Here is a 12,776-nt window from a genome sequence, read left to right as displayed (position 1 = left end):
AAAAAAAAAAAAAAAAAAAAAAAAAAAAAACAATATATATATATATATATATATATATATACTTGTGTGTCCTATACAGTCAGTGGCCATGTGACAGGAGCAAAGCCCAGGTGCCTTGGTGCTCAAGTAGGATGACTCTGGCACAAACCATCAATTGAAGGAGGGAGTCAGGACTCTAGGACAGAGGGATGGGGAGGGGCAGGAGGAAAGAGGGGACTTGGCCCATGGACAGCAGAGTTTGTTGACCAAGTTTGGAGGGACCAGACCCAATCAGGAGCTGGTGCCCCATGGAGCCCTGGGTTTGGAGGGTGCTGTGACACCGACACCCCGACCTGCTGTCCCTGTGCGCGAGCTTGGATTTAGTAGCCAGCAGCTTGGCAAGACTTCTGGGGCCACTCCTCTGCTGGTTTCCATGTTAACACTTTTCCTCCAGCTAACAGCAGAATTCGTGGGCATCCAGGAACCTTCCAGAGCTGCCCCCTTGGGTCAGCATCACCTTAACAAGATTGCCGCAGCTTGTCCCTGCTGCTGGCTCACCCTGGGCACCGGCTGCCAGCTCTAGCAGCCCCAAACCCTGTGCTTCTGTCACTAGGGTCTCGGCAGCCTCCCATGTCCACCAGCTGCTGTGGTCACTGGGCCGGCAGAGGCTGGGGCCAAGGCTGGGCTGGACTGGGCAGGAGGATTCAGATGGGAAGGGGCCGATGTCTGCACGAGCTCTGCAAGGCTGTCCAGCCCAACCCCAAGGGCAGGATTGGACACGCAGGGGCTGCCTACAGAGAAATGGGAGGGGTTCTGCTCACAGCTGTCAGTGTTCTGGAAGACTCAGGGCTCTGGAGCAGACACAGACATTGTAGGCAGGACAGGCTGAGGTACAGAAAGCCCGGAGCCCGGACACAGCAGGGTGCCCAGGACCTAGGGGACGGGCCCTGGGGGCCGGCGGTAGTGGGGGCTGCCACCAAGAGCTTGGAAGAGCCCAGTTGAGTCTCCCCTCAGCCTTTGACCAGCTGGGACCCTGGGCACATGGCCTAGCCCTGTTGTCTCCAAGCCCGCTTTCTCATCTGTACAGTGGCATCATCACAGGTCCTCACTCATGGCTCTTGAAAGCACTGGAGGACGGCCGGGCGCGGTGGCTCAAGCCTGTAATCCCAGCACTTTGGGAGGCCGAGACGGGTGGATCACGAGGTCAGGAGATCGAGACTATCCTGGCTAACACGGTGAAACCCCGTCTCTACTAAAAAATACAAAAAACTAGCCGGGCGATGTGGCGGACGCCTGTAGTCCCAGCTACTCGGGAGGCTGAGGCAGGAGAATGGCGTAAACCCGGGAGGTGGAGCTTGCAGTGAGCTGAGATCCGGCCACTGCACTCCAGCCTGGGCGACAGAGCGAGACTCCGTCTCAAAAAAAAAAAAAAAAAAAGCACTGGAGGAGACAGTAAGGGAGGGACAGCAGCCACAGGCCATGGTGGTGGCCCCAGATCAGCAGTCCCTTACCCGTAGGGCTCAGGGTAAGCAGAGGCCTCTCCACTGGCATCCTCTTCAACCTTATGGAGCCTTGGCCTGGCGTTGTGAGCTGGGAGCCACTGCCAGCTTGGATGCCCACAGGGCTCCACAGGTCCTGCAGGCCAGGCAGGGACAGTGGCAAAGCAGACAGCACGTGTCCTGGTTGATGAGGCAGCTCACTGCACCCTGCGGGAATGCGGGCCCACGGTGGCCAGATAGCTCAGTTTTTCTAGAGAAATAGGCACTCAGTGTTTATTTGAACATCCCAGTTCTTCACTGTTGGCAACGAACTCATTTTTAAATTCGTCTGCAAGCCGGATGCTGACCAAAGGTGACCCATTTGTGCTCTCTGAGTGGACCAGATCGAGCAACCCCTAAGGGTCCTGAGGTTGGAGGGCAGATGCTGAAGGGACATCCTGGTTCCTGACTGAGCGCTCACCCCCAGCTCCACACAGCTCCGGGGGTGCCTGTGTGCTGGGACAGTGCAGATGCTGGAGCTGGGCAGGCCTGGGGTCGAACCCCAGCTCTGCCAATTCCCGGCTGACTGGGTATGGCCAAGTGACTCCCTGAGCCTCAGTTTCCCCTTTTGCAAAGTGGGATGGAGGATCCCTGCCTCTCCCAGCCACTGTGAGGATAAATGCTCTGTGACCCTGTAGGTCCCATCGTGGGCTGGGCACTCTGTAAATGCTCCGTTCTTGGTCACTGAGGTTGAATTAAGAGAGGCTGGGGCTTGGTTTATGGAGTGAGACTGATCTGTTTCTTCTGTTGGCTTTAAAAAAAAATTATAGAATTAGAGCGAAGTTGCTGTAATAGTACAGAGACTGTCTCTGTACCCCTCGGCCAGCTGCTTCTGTTGTTAACATTTTACTGTGTGCGTTGTTACAGCTAAGGAACCAACACTGACACATTATGAACACAGTTGCTTCGGTTTCCCTAAAGCCTTTTTCTGTTCCAGGATCCAATACTACATTCAGTCATCATGTCTCCCCAGCCTGCTCTCCTCTGACAGTTTCTCAGACTTTCTTGGTTTGGTTTGGTTTGGTTTGGTTTGGTTTGGTTCGGTTCGGTTCGGTTTGGTTTGGTTTGGTTTGGTTTGGTGTTTTTGGTTTTGGGTTTTTGTTGTTGTTGTTATGTTGGAGAGAGGGTCTCGTTCTGTTGCCCAGGCTAGAGTGCAGGCAAGATAATGGCTCACTGTAGCCTTGACCTCCAGAGCTCAGGTGATCCTCCCACCTCAGCCTCTCAAGTACCTAGGACTGCAGGTGCATGCCACCATGCCCAGCTAATTTTTTGGGTTTTGTTTGTAGAGATGAGGTCTCCCTATGTAGGCCAGGCTGGCCTTGAAATCCCTTGCTCAAGGGATCCTCCTGCCTTGGCCTCCCAAGGTGCTGGGATTGGCCAGGCATGGTGGCTCACTCCTGTAATCCCAGCACTTTGGGAGGCCAAGGTGGGCAGATCACTTGAGGTCAGGTGTTCAAACCAGCCTGGCCAACATGGTGAAACCCTGTCTCTACTAAAAATACAAAAATTAGCCAGGTGTGGTGGTGCGCACCTGTAATCTCAGCTACTGGGGAAACTGAGGTATGAGAATCGCTTAAACCCGGGAGGCAGAGTTTGCAGTGAGCCAAGATCATGCCACTGCAGTCCAGCCTGGGTGACAGAGAGAAACTCCATCTCAAAACAAAACAAAACAAAAAAACCCACACAAAGTGCTGGGATTACAGGCATGAGCCACCATGCCCCAGCCTCAGACTTTCCTTGTTTTTGATGACCTTGACAGTTTTGAGAATATCGGGTAGGTATTTTGAACAATACCCTTTAATTAGGGCCTATCTGATGTTTTTCTCATGCTTAGATCAGGGCTGTGGGTTTGGGGGAGGAAGACCACAGAGGTAAGGCGCCCTTCTCATCACATCATAGCAGGGATACCTCAGCATGGCTCAGCACTGATGCTGCTGGAGGTGGGTCACCTGGCCCAAGTGATGTTTGCCAGGTTTCTCCACTGTGCAGTTGCTTTCCCCCCTTTCCATACCCTGCTCTTTGGAGTGCAGCCCTACTCAAGGGAGGAGGGGCAGACGCAGGCAATTTGGAATTGTTTTGGAATGATTTTGAGATTTGCTTCTCCTCCTCATCTGCTTGCTTTTGCATCTAGCAGTTGTCGCTTCTTGGGTGATCCTTTCTTTCTTTTTTTGAGTCAGAGTCTTGCTCTATTGCCCAGCCTGGAGTGCAGTGGCACAATCACGGCTCACTGCAGCCTCGACCTCCAGGGCTCAAGTGATGCTGTCACCTCAGCCTCCTGAGTAGCTGGGACTACAGGTATGTGCCACCCCGACCAGCTAATGTTTTTGTTTTTGTAGAGGTGGGGGGTCTCGCTATGTTGCCTAGGCTGGCCTTGAACTCTTGGACTCAAGAGATCCTCCCACCTTGGCCTCCCAAAGGCCAGGATTGCAGGCTGCCATGCTCAGCCTGATCCTTTGATTTCATTATCTGAACAACCCGGGCTTGAGTCCTGGCTCAGTGCATTTACTCTCTGTGTGACCTGGGTGGCTTGCTATGAACAGAGGGATCATGAGAACAAGAGGATGTGTACATCAGGCTGCACGTGGTGCTTTGAGCAAATAGGTTGCTGTTTTTTCCTACTTGTGACAAGAGGTACTGAGGTGGCCCATTGAGCTGACAGGGTGTCTCAAGGAAGTAGTCAGGGACCCAGGCTTCTCCTGGCTGCTGTTGTGCCATCCTTAGCATGTGGCTTTTGTCTTCCTGGTCTCAAGGTAGCTGCAGCACCTCCAGCCTCACTGCCATGCTCCAGGCAGGATTCAGTGAAGTTGACGGCGTTATCCCTGTTTCGTAGAGGAAGAAAGTGAGGCTGAGGAGGATGAGAAACCCTGCCTTAAAGAGTGCTGTGAGGTTAGAAGTAGTGTCACCTGGCGTGTAGTAGGCATGGTTGTTTTCACAGTAGGATGGGCCTCTCTCAAGTTCCCTGGCACTGGGGGTGCCCAGTGCCCTGGGGGATGAAGGTGGGCCTCTGACAGCAGGCACCTGAGCTCCTCCACTTGGCTGGCCTGAGGCTTCAGGCCCCCAGGGGCTGGCCCAGGTTCTGGGGGGGCTGTGGGTGGCTGGGGCAGACCCTGGACAACTTTGGATCCCAGCCTGCGAGTACAGGTGCAGTGTGTCCGCCCCTCCTTCTGGGGTGGAGGATGCTGGGCCCAGCAGCCATGTTGACCTGTGCCTCTTGCCTGTTCTGGGCGAGTCAGCACTGGCTGGGGCTGCAGTGATCACCCAAGAACAACCAACCACATAAAAGTCAGGCCCGAGGACGGTCACCGAGGCAGGCCTGGCCCTGCAACTGGGTAGCCATGTCTGATGACCTGGCTTGGTAGGGAGGTATAGGCAAGGGTTTGTCATTCCTGTTCTATTTGGGAGGACAGATTTAATTCAGAAGCAAACTATGGTTTGGGGATCAAATCTGGCCTGCCACTGCTTTTTTTTTTTTTTTTTGAGATGGAGCCTCGCTCTGTTGCCCAGGCTGGAGTGCAGTGGCGCGATCTCAGCCCACTGTAACTTCCGCCTTCTGGTATAAGTGATTCTCTTGCCTCAGCCTCCCAAGTAGCTGGGATTACAGGCACCTGCCACCACACCCAGCTTTTTGTATTTTTAGTAGAGATGGGGTTTCATCATTTTGGCCAGGCTGGTCTCGAACTCCTGACCTCAGATGATCTGCCCACCTTGGCTTCCCAAAGTGCTGGGATTATAGGCGTGAGCCACCACACCCAGCCTGCCATTGCTTTTGTAAATAAAGTTTTATTGGCACACAGCCATGCCTTCTGTTTACATATTGTCTCTGGCTGCATTTATACTACCTGGGCAGAGTTGAGTGGTTGTGACCGAGACTGTGGTTGGCAAAGCGTAAAATATTTACTGTCTAGCTCTTTACAGAAAACATTTGCTGACCCTGACCTGAAAACCATGCAGGGTCAGGGATGTGCGATTAGGGCTTCCCAAGAGGGAGATGCGGGTGGGCCAGGACTGGCGAGGGGCTGTGGAAGGTTTGTAGAAACAGAGCAGCACAGGGCAAACGGAGGCCCGGAGGTGGTGGGCGTGGCTTTAGAGCAGAGCTTGTTCTGACTGGGGGGCTTCAGAAGAGAGGCTGTGAACCCAGCCGGGGCCTGAGGCTTCATCCTATCACATGCTGTGACAAACGTTTGAGGTCTTTGTGCGAAAAGGAGCTGCTGGGTGGTACGGATTGCTGGGGCTAACTCTGAGACTTCGGCCAGACGCAGCAGGTCACAGGAACTGTGGGGATCTCAGGGGCTGGGGCTCCTCAGCTCAGCCACTTTCAGCCACGAGGGACTGTGGGCCCGGAGCCGCCCGACGGTCTGATTTTCCAAGAGAAACCGGCAGTCTGCTTTTCACGGGAAATCTGATTTTTGTATGTTTGAAGTTAATTCCATTTTTACAAAATCACGAAGCAGATCCAGCACACATGCATTTGGCCTGTGCACTGCAGGTTTGGGAACTCAGGTGTGCAGGGTGGACGCAGGGACCTGCGGGGGTGTGGGGAGACTCAGAAAGCAGCCAGGCCCTGCGCCCCAGCACTCCCTCTGGCAGAGGCGGGCCTTGGTCTGGGGTAGGCTGGGGAGGAGCTCACAGCCGAGTCAGGTTTCTGTGTCTTGACCTATCCTATCCCAGAGCAGAGAACATTCCTGCCTGCGGCACGGGAGGAGGGGGTGGGGAGCCGGATTCCAAAGGGTTGGACATACCCCGTGGACCCCAGCGGGGACTCATTCCCAGCCGGAGGGCGAGGGGCGGGAGGTGGAGAGCTCTGAAGTCCCCTCGGAGATTTTCAAGGGTGAAAACCCTAGGGTTTGAATTTGCTGCTCCATCAAGGAGCCCTGTAGCGTGATGGGCAAGGGCTGGTCTTGGAGCTGGACAGGCCCAAGTGGACCCCAGCTCCACTGCTGTCTCCCTCCTCGGACCTCTGAGACACAGTGACTCCTCCCTTGCAGGCTGCCATGAGAATCTAAGAGAGAATGGGTGTGAAAGTGGTTTCCGTGGCATGCGGGTGTGCCAGTGAGGGGGTCTGCCTCCGGGGCGTGGTCCTGTCCATCTGCCAGGGGCGTCTGCAGCCTGACAGCCCTGCAGGCATCTGGTTGTTTTCAGCCTCACACACCAGCCCTCACCTGCTGATTCAGGCGGCTGGTTTCAAAGCACTTGCTGCCACCCCGGGGGGTTTATTATTTATTTCAGGCAGGACTCTTAGTTACAAGCAACCCTGGTCAGCGTGGCTTAAAGGAACAAGATAATTTTGAGGCTCATGAACAGGAAAAGCCCCAGGGTAATTCCAGTCTTCAGCAAAATAGGGTTCACGTGCTCAAAGTGATATTGGCAGGACTCTGTCTTGCCCTGTCTTCCAACTCTGCATCCCTCTGCGCCGGCTTCATTCTCAGGCGGGCCCCTGGTGGGGCAGCAGGAGTGGCCCGTCACCTGAACTCCCAGGAACCTCTGGGGAGAGCATCCCTGTCCCAGTAGCAAGAATCGCAGTGGCCCTGTCACATGCTCACTCCTGGACTCACCTCCGTGGGTGGAGGGTGAGCTGCTCACATGGGCTGGGACTGCTCTTAGCCCCAACCTGAGCTGTGGAGGGGGTGGGGATCTGCTTAGATGGGGAGTTGGGCACGAGGGGATCCCTTGGAAAAATCAAGATGCAGCCGGGCGTGGTGGCTCACCCCTGTAATCCCAACACTTTGGGAGGCCGAGGCAGACAGATCACCTGAGGTCAGGAGTTCAAGACCAGCCTGGCCAACATGGTGAAACCCCGTCTCTACAAAAATACAAAAAAATAAGCCGGATGTGGTGGTGGGCGCCTTTAGTAATCCCAGCTACTCGGGAGGCTGAGGCAGGAGACTCGCTTGAACCCGGGAGGCGGAGGCTTCAGTGAGCCGAGATTGTGCCATTGCATTCCCGCCTGAGTAACAGAGTGAGGCTCTGTCTCAAAAATAAAATAAAATCAAGATGCTAGCACCCCAAGGGGAAGTGGACAGACAGGCTGATACAGCGCCCACCCATGCCCACCGTTCTCCAAGACTGTGTTTTGGTCTGAAGAGGAAACACCTGAGCTTCCTGGCTCATGCCCCTCTGCCCCTGCCTGGCTCATGCCCCTCTGTCCCTGCCTGGCTCATGCGCCTCTGCGCCTTGCCTGGCTCATGCCCCTCTGCCCCTTGCCTGGCTCATGCCCCTCTGCCCCTGCCTGGCTGACTTGAGCCCCGTTCTCCAAAGAGCTGTGGTTACTCACCCACGTGTCTCCAGCATGTCCTCCCAGGTGTGAGGCTTGGGCCTGAGTGGATGTGGAGCGGCACCAGCCTCTGCAGCCTTTTGTCTGGTCTTCCAGAGCAGTGGCCCTCCTGAAAAGGGAAAGCATGCTTGTTCTCCGTGGAGCCCCTGGGGGCTCCTAGTGATTGACTTCCTTTCTGAGTGCACAGGAAGCAGCTGTTCAGTAATCCATTGTGACGTTTGGCCAGACACCGACAGAGCTTGTCTCCCTGCGACCCCCTTGTCCAAATTCAGGGAGGACCTTTCCCCTCTGTCACCAGGAGGGATGTGATTGTTGGGAGTTCCTTGCATTAGTTCTCTCCAGGCCTGAAGATACGATCACATCTAGAGCTGCCAGCAGCCTCTCACCACTCCTTCTCTTTGGCTTCTTCATAAGGATATTGATTTTTCCTCCATTTTTAGAATCCATCTCCTTGAGGGAGGAGACAGAAACTCCATCCTTCTTCATAGAACCATTTCAAAAAGGAACAGGGATTTGGGATGAGGCCCAGCTGGCCTAGGAGAGGCCGCCTGGCTGGGCTGGACACTGGCTCTGGCCTGGCCTGGTCACTGACCCTTGCCTGGGTCCTCAGGGCCAGGAGAAGAAGGGCCGTTTCTTTTCAGATCACAGAACACTCTTTGGCCCTAGTCACGTGTCAGGATGAGAGGGGCGGGCTTGGAACTCCCATGATTCACTTCAATGTTGCATTTTCTTTTTTTTTTTTTTTTTTGAGACGGAGTCTGGCTCTGTCGCCCAGGCTGGAGTGCAGTGGCCGGATCTCAGCTCACTGCAAGCTCCACCTCCTGGGTTCCCGCCATTCTCCTGCCTCAGCCTCCCGAGTAGCTGGGACTACAGGCGCCCGCCACCTCGCCCGGCTACTTTTTTGTATTTTTTAGTAGAGACGGGGTTTCACTGTGTTAGCCAGGATGGTCTCGATCTCCTGACCTCGTGATCCACCCATCTCGGCCTCCCAAAGTGCTGGGATTACAGGCTTGAGCCACCGCGCCCGGCCGAATGTTGCATTTTCTAGATACTATGACAGCCAGTTCTCAGGCCATCATTAAAAAGAAAGAGGGTGAAATCCCACACCTGTGGGTACCCATACCTGTGGGTACCCACCAGCCGCAGCCCTCTGGCTGGAGATGTATCTTGTGGCTCAGCTCCTGTTTGTGTTCTGATTGCAGTGCCATCAGGGGGACGTGTGTCCATTGACCCACAGAGGCAGGGATAGCTCGGGAACGTGCTAGGAGAAGAGGGGCAGGTGGGAATAGGCCTCATCTTCCGAGTCATCCCCGAGCAGGCTGAGCCAAGAGTGGCTGACTGAGCATTGGCTGGGCAGAACATTCCATTTGCCGTGTGTGAGGTTCACCCTTGGCCAAGTTGCGTCACTTGTCCTGGTTTTCCAGATGTGGAGGTGGTGACGCAGGCTGGGATGAGGTCCCTAGACGTCAGAGCGTGTTGCACCTTATGTAAGATCCTTTGATGGCTCCCTTCTGTAACAGGCTCGGTGTGGTATGGTGGGAAGCCAAGGCCCTGGAGCCCAGACGTGATTACCTAGCCACTCTCACTTTCGGGGGACACATGCAACAGCCTCCTCGTGGCTCCACTCTCGCCCCTAGAGTGTATTCTCTCCCTGCTGTTCCTGAAGCGCAGACCTCATCACACACACAGCCTCCCGCTTGGGAGCTTTAAAGGCCCCCAGTGCTCCTGGGATCAAGGTTATAGCTTGGCTTGCAAGAGTGAGCACAGGTGGCCCCGGCCCATTGTCTGGCTTCCTCCCTGTCTACGCGCTGATCCCCACAGTCCTACACCCCAGCCACTCAGCGCAGGCTGTTCCCTTGGCTTGGAACACCGGCCCTTGGCACCGCTATACCCCACTTCTCCTGACTCCTGGCCAGCTGCTGCTGAGGCTGTGAAGGTTCTAGACAGCTCAGCCCCCAAAATTCCCCCAACCCTCTAGGATGAGCTGAGGCCCCATCTGGGTTCCCCAGGCCTTTGTGCCCATCCTGCCATTAGCCCACATCATAGGGTAGCATTGTTTCTCCTGGTTCATCTGTGTCCCCACTAAGTGAGTGCCATGCCCCATGAAGGCTGGGATGGTTGTCTTGTTCATGGCTGTCTCCTCAGCGCACAGGACAGGGCTGGCCTGGTGCCCTGTAAGTCAGTTGCTGGTGGACAGATGCTTGGAGGATGTGTGACTTGGGGCAGGGCACCTCCTGAGCCTTGATCTCCCCCTCTGCACTGGGGTCGTGGTGTCAAGTGCAGAGGGAGGGGAGGGAAGGGAAGCAGGGAGCACGGGAAGGGGTCTGCAAAGGTGTCTGGCAGTTGGGGAGCTGTCATTGGCCACAGTCTGGAGCCCATATCCCTGCACTGACACCCAGCTTTCAGCTGTAGCCAGAACTGGGTCTCAGCCAGAGTGGGCAGAGGTAGCCAGGAGATGAGACAGTGCAGAGAGCTGGGGGACAGGGTCGGGGGTGGTGAGAAGGTCCCCTCCCTCTGTCCCCCTTGGCCCTGCATCCTTGCTCATCTCCACCAGCTCCAACCAGGAACAGCAGCCCAGGAGCCCTCTCCTTCCTCTGGTACAGGCCACGGTCCTTGCAGCCTGGATTCTGCACGAGAATCACCTGGGAGCTGTGAAATGTCCCACCCCCAGGCCATGCCCCAGACTAGTGACATCCGACTCCCTGGTGTGGGCCCTGGGCATCAGTATTTCATAACACTCCCAGGAGATTCCAGCGCATGGCCAAGTTTGAGAGCCGTCATTCCGGGTGGTTGTTGGTAACCTGGTTTTTCCTGGAGATGCTTGGCAGCCTGCAGGAGCCCGCCAGCCAGCGCGCAGTGAGCGGCTCAATGGGAAATCTCCCCTTCCCCGCCTCCCTCCACAAAAATCCTCACCAGAAATGAGGAAGCACTTCTTAAAATGGTTTTGTTTTTTGAAAGAGTAGCACATGCATATGGCAGGAACTCCAGGCAGCACAGATGGGTACACAGTGGAAGAAAAATCAGTCCTGGCCAGGCGCGGTGGCTCACACCTGTCATCCTAGCACTTTGGGAGGCTGAGGCGGGCGAGTCACTGGAGGCCCGGCATTTGAGACTAGCCTGGCCAACATGGCGAAACCTCATCTCTACTAAAAAAAAAAAAAAAAAAAAAAAAAAAAAAAAGCCGGGTGTGGTGGCGCACGCCTATAATCCCAGCTAACTTGGGAGACTGAGGCAGGAGAATCGCTTGAACCCAGGAGGCGAAGGTTGCAGTGAGCCAAGATGGCACCACTGTACTCCAGGCTGGGTGACACAGCAAGACTCTGTCTCAAAAAAAAAAAAAAAATCATGTCACCAACCACAGCCACTGTACCCAGGCTCTGGGATGGCCCTGCAGAGCTGTCACGTGTCGGTACAGGTCCCTTTGTCACATGTCTGCCCTTCTCACCTTGTTTTCTTAGTCCTTCTCTGCCAGAACATATTGATCTGCCTGGCTCTTTTTTTTTTTTCCCCCCTCCGAGACATTGTCTCACTCTGTTGCCCGGGTGGAGTGCAGTGGCACAATCTCGGCTCACTGCAACCTCCGTCTCCCGGGTTCAAGTGATTCTCCTGCCTCTGCCTCCCAAGTAGCTGGGATTACAAGTGTGCGCTACCACGCCTGGCTAATTTCTGTATTTTTAGTAGAGACAGGCTTTGACTATGTTGGCCAGGCTGGCCTCAAACTCCTGACCTCAAGTGATCCGCCCACGTTGGCCCCCGCAAAGTGCTGGGATTACAGTCATAAACCACTGCGCCTGGGCTGCCTGGCTCTTCTTGATGCCTACAGGGTATTCCGTTATGGAGAGGGCATGACATGGATGTCTTGGTCCCTTTGGGTGGCCAGCTTTGGCTGTCACAGGCAGTGCTGTTAGAGGAGCTCAGAGTCTTTGGTCATATGTGTGAGTCTTGCGGGATGAACTTGTAGACGGGGAATTCCTGGGTCATGGAACAAGTGGATCCAAATTGCCGATAGAGCACCATTTCTTGTCATTCCAGAAGTCGCCTGCACCAGTACCCGTGACGTATGAGCTGCCCACACTGTACAGGACGGAGGACTATTTTCCTGCGGACGCCAGGGAGGCACAGCACCACCCCCGCACCTGCCCTCGGCCTCTGTGAGCTTTGTGGTCTTCCCATCAGGAGCGCTGGAAAAGTGACATTGTGTACATGCTGCAGCTTGGGGGGTTTTTTCTTTGTATTGCTGTTTATTTTATATTTTAAAGACATTTTTTAAAATGTCGAGATGGGCTCTCACTATGTTATCCAGGCTGATCTCAAACTCCTGGGCTCAAGTGATCCACCCGCCTTGGCCTTTCAACGTGGTGGGATCACGGGCAGCAGCCTCCGCGCCCAGGCTGCTGCCATTTTCAGATTTCCTCCCTGCCTCATGTGAGACTACAGGGTTTGGAGAAGCAGTTGGAACCCACGTGTGGTGCCTCCCACGTTGGCCTGCCTGGGGTTCTACAGGGGTTGAGGGGCCAGGCCTGGCCGGGGCTGATGGACAGTGGGGACTTTCCTTCTCTCCATGATGGCTTTGCAGCGGCTCCATGGTCCTCTCTGTGATGGGGTTTTGCACGGGGTGCGCTCTGCCACTGTGGTGGGTGGATGGGTGGATGGGTGCTGGTTGTGTTGCCCCTAGACCTCGGTGCCCACAGCCTTGAGGATCCTTCCAATAAAGGTGTCGAGAGCTCAGTCCTGGTCTGGTGTGAGAATGATGGGGAGTGATAGTTTCCTTTTCACCTGGGCAATGTTTTCCAGAAGGTTCCTCCTGTGTGTCACCTGTGAGAGCCTGATCCTGGGCATCTGTTTATGAGGCTCTAGCTGAGGGGAGGGGATAGTCCCGGCCTTTGGATTCCCAGCAAGAATGCAGAGGTCATTAGGACCCCCAGGGTCTTCAAAGGCTTGTTTACCCGCATTTCTTCCCATGCAGATGAGTTTCCTGCAATTGTCCT

The 12,776-nt window shown here is 55.1% G+C and overlaps 1 protein-coding gene across 2 annotated transcripts in view; it reads left to right on the top strand.

The window, feature by feature from the left end:
* The window catches only part of BCAS4 (breast carcinoma amplified sequence 4), an 89,755-nt gene extending 77,239 nt beyond the window's left edge, over positions 1-12,516 (top strand). For both annotated transcript variants that reach the window (XM_025399711.1, XM_025399710.1), the window contains one exon: positions 11,821-12,516. In XM_025399711.1, coding sequence (XP_025255496.1) covers positions 11,821-11,943 — 123 coding nt within the window. In that variant the 3' untranslated portion in view covers positions 11,944-12,516. The remainder of the gene's footprint in view (positions 1-11,820) is intronic.
* The last annotated feature ends 260 nt before the right edge of the window (positions 12,517-12,776 follow it).

This window comes from Theropithecus gelada, chromosome 10 (assembly GCF_003255815.1).
Source record: "Theropithecus gelada isolate Dixy chromosome 10, Tgel_1.0, whole genome shotgun sequence".
NCBI lineage: Eukaryota > Metazoa > Chordata > Mammalia > Primates > Cercopithecidae > Theropithecus > Theropithecus gelada.
The sequence above is the reverse complement of the archived record's forward strand: the minus strand, read 5'-3'. Positions and strand labels throughout refer to the sequence as shown.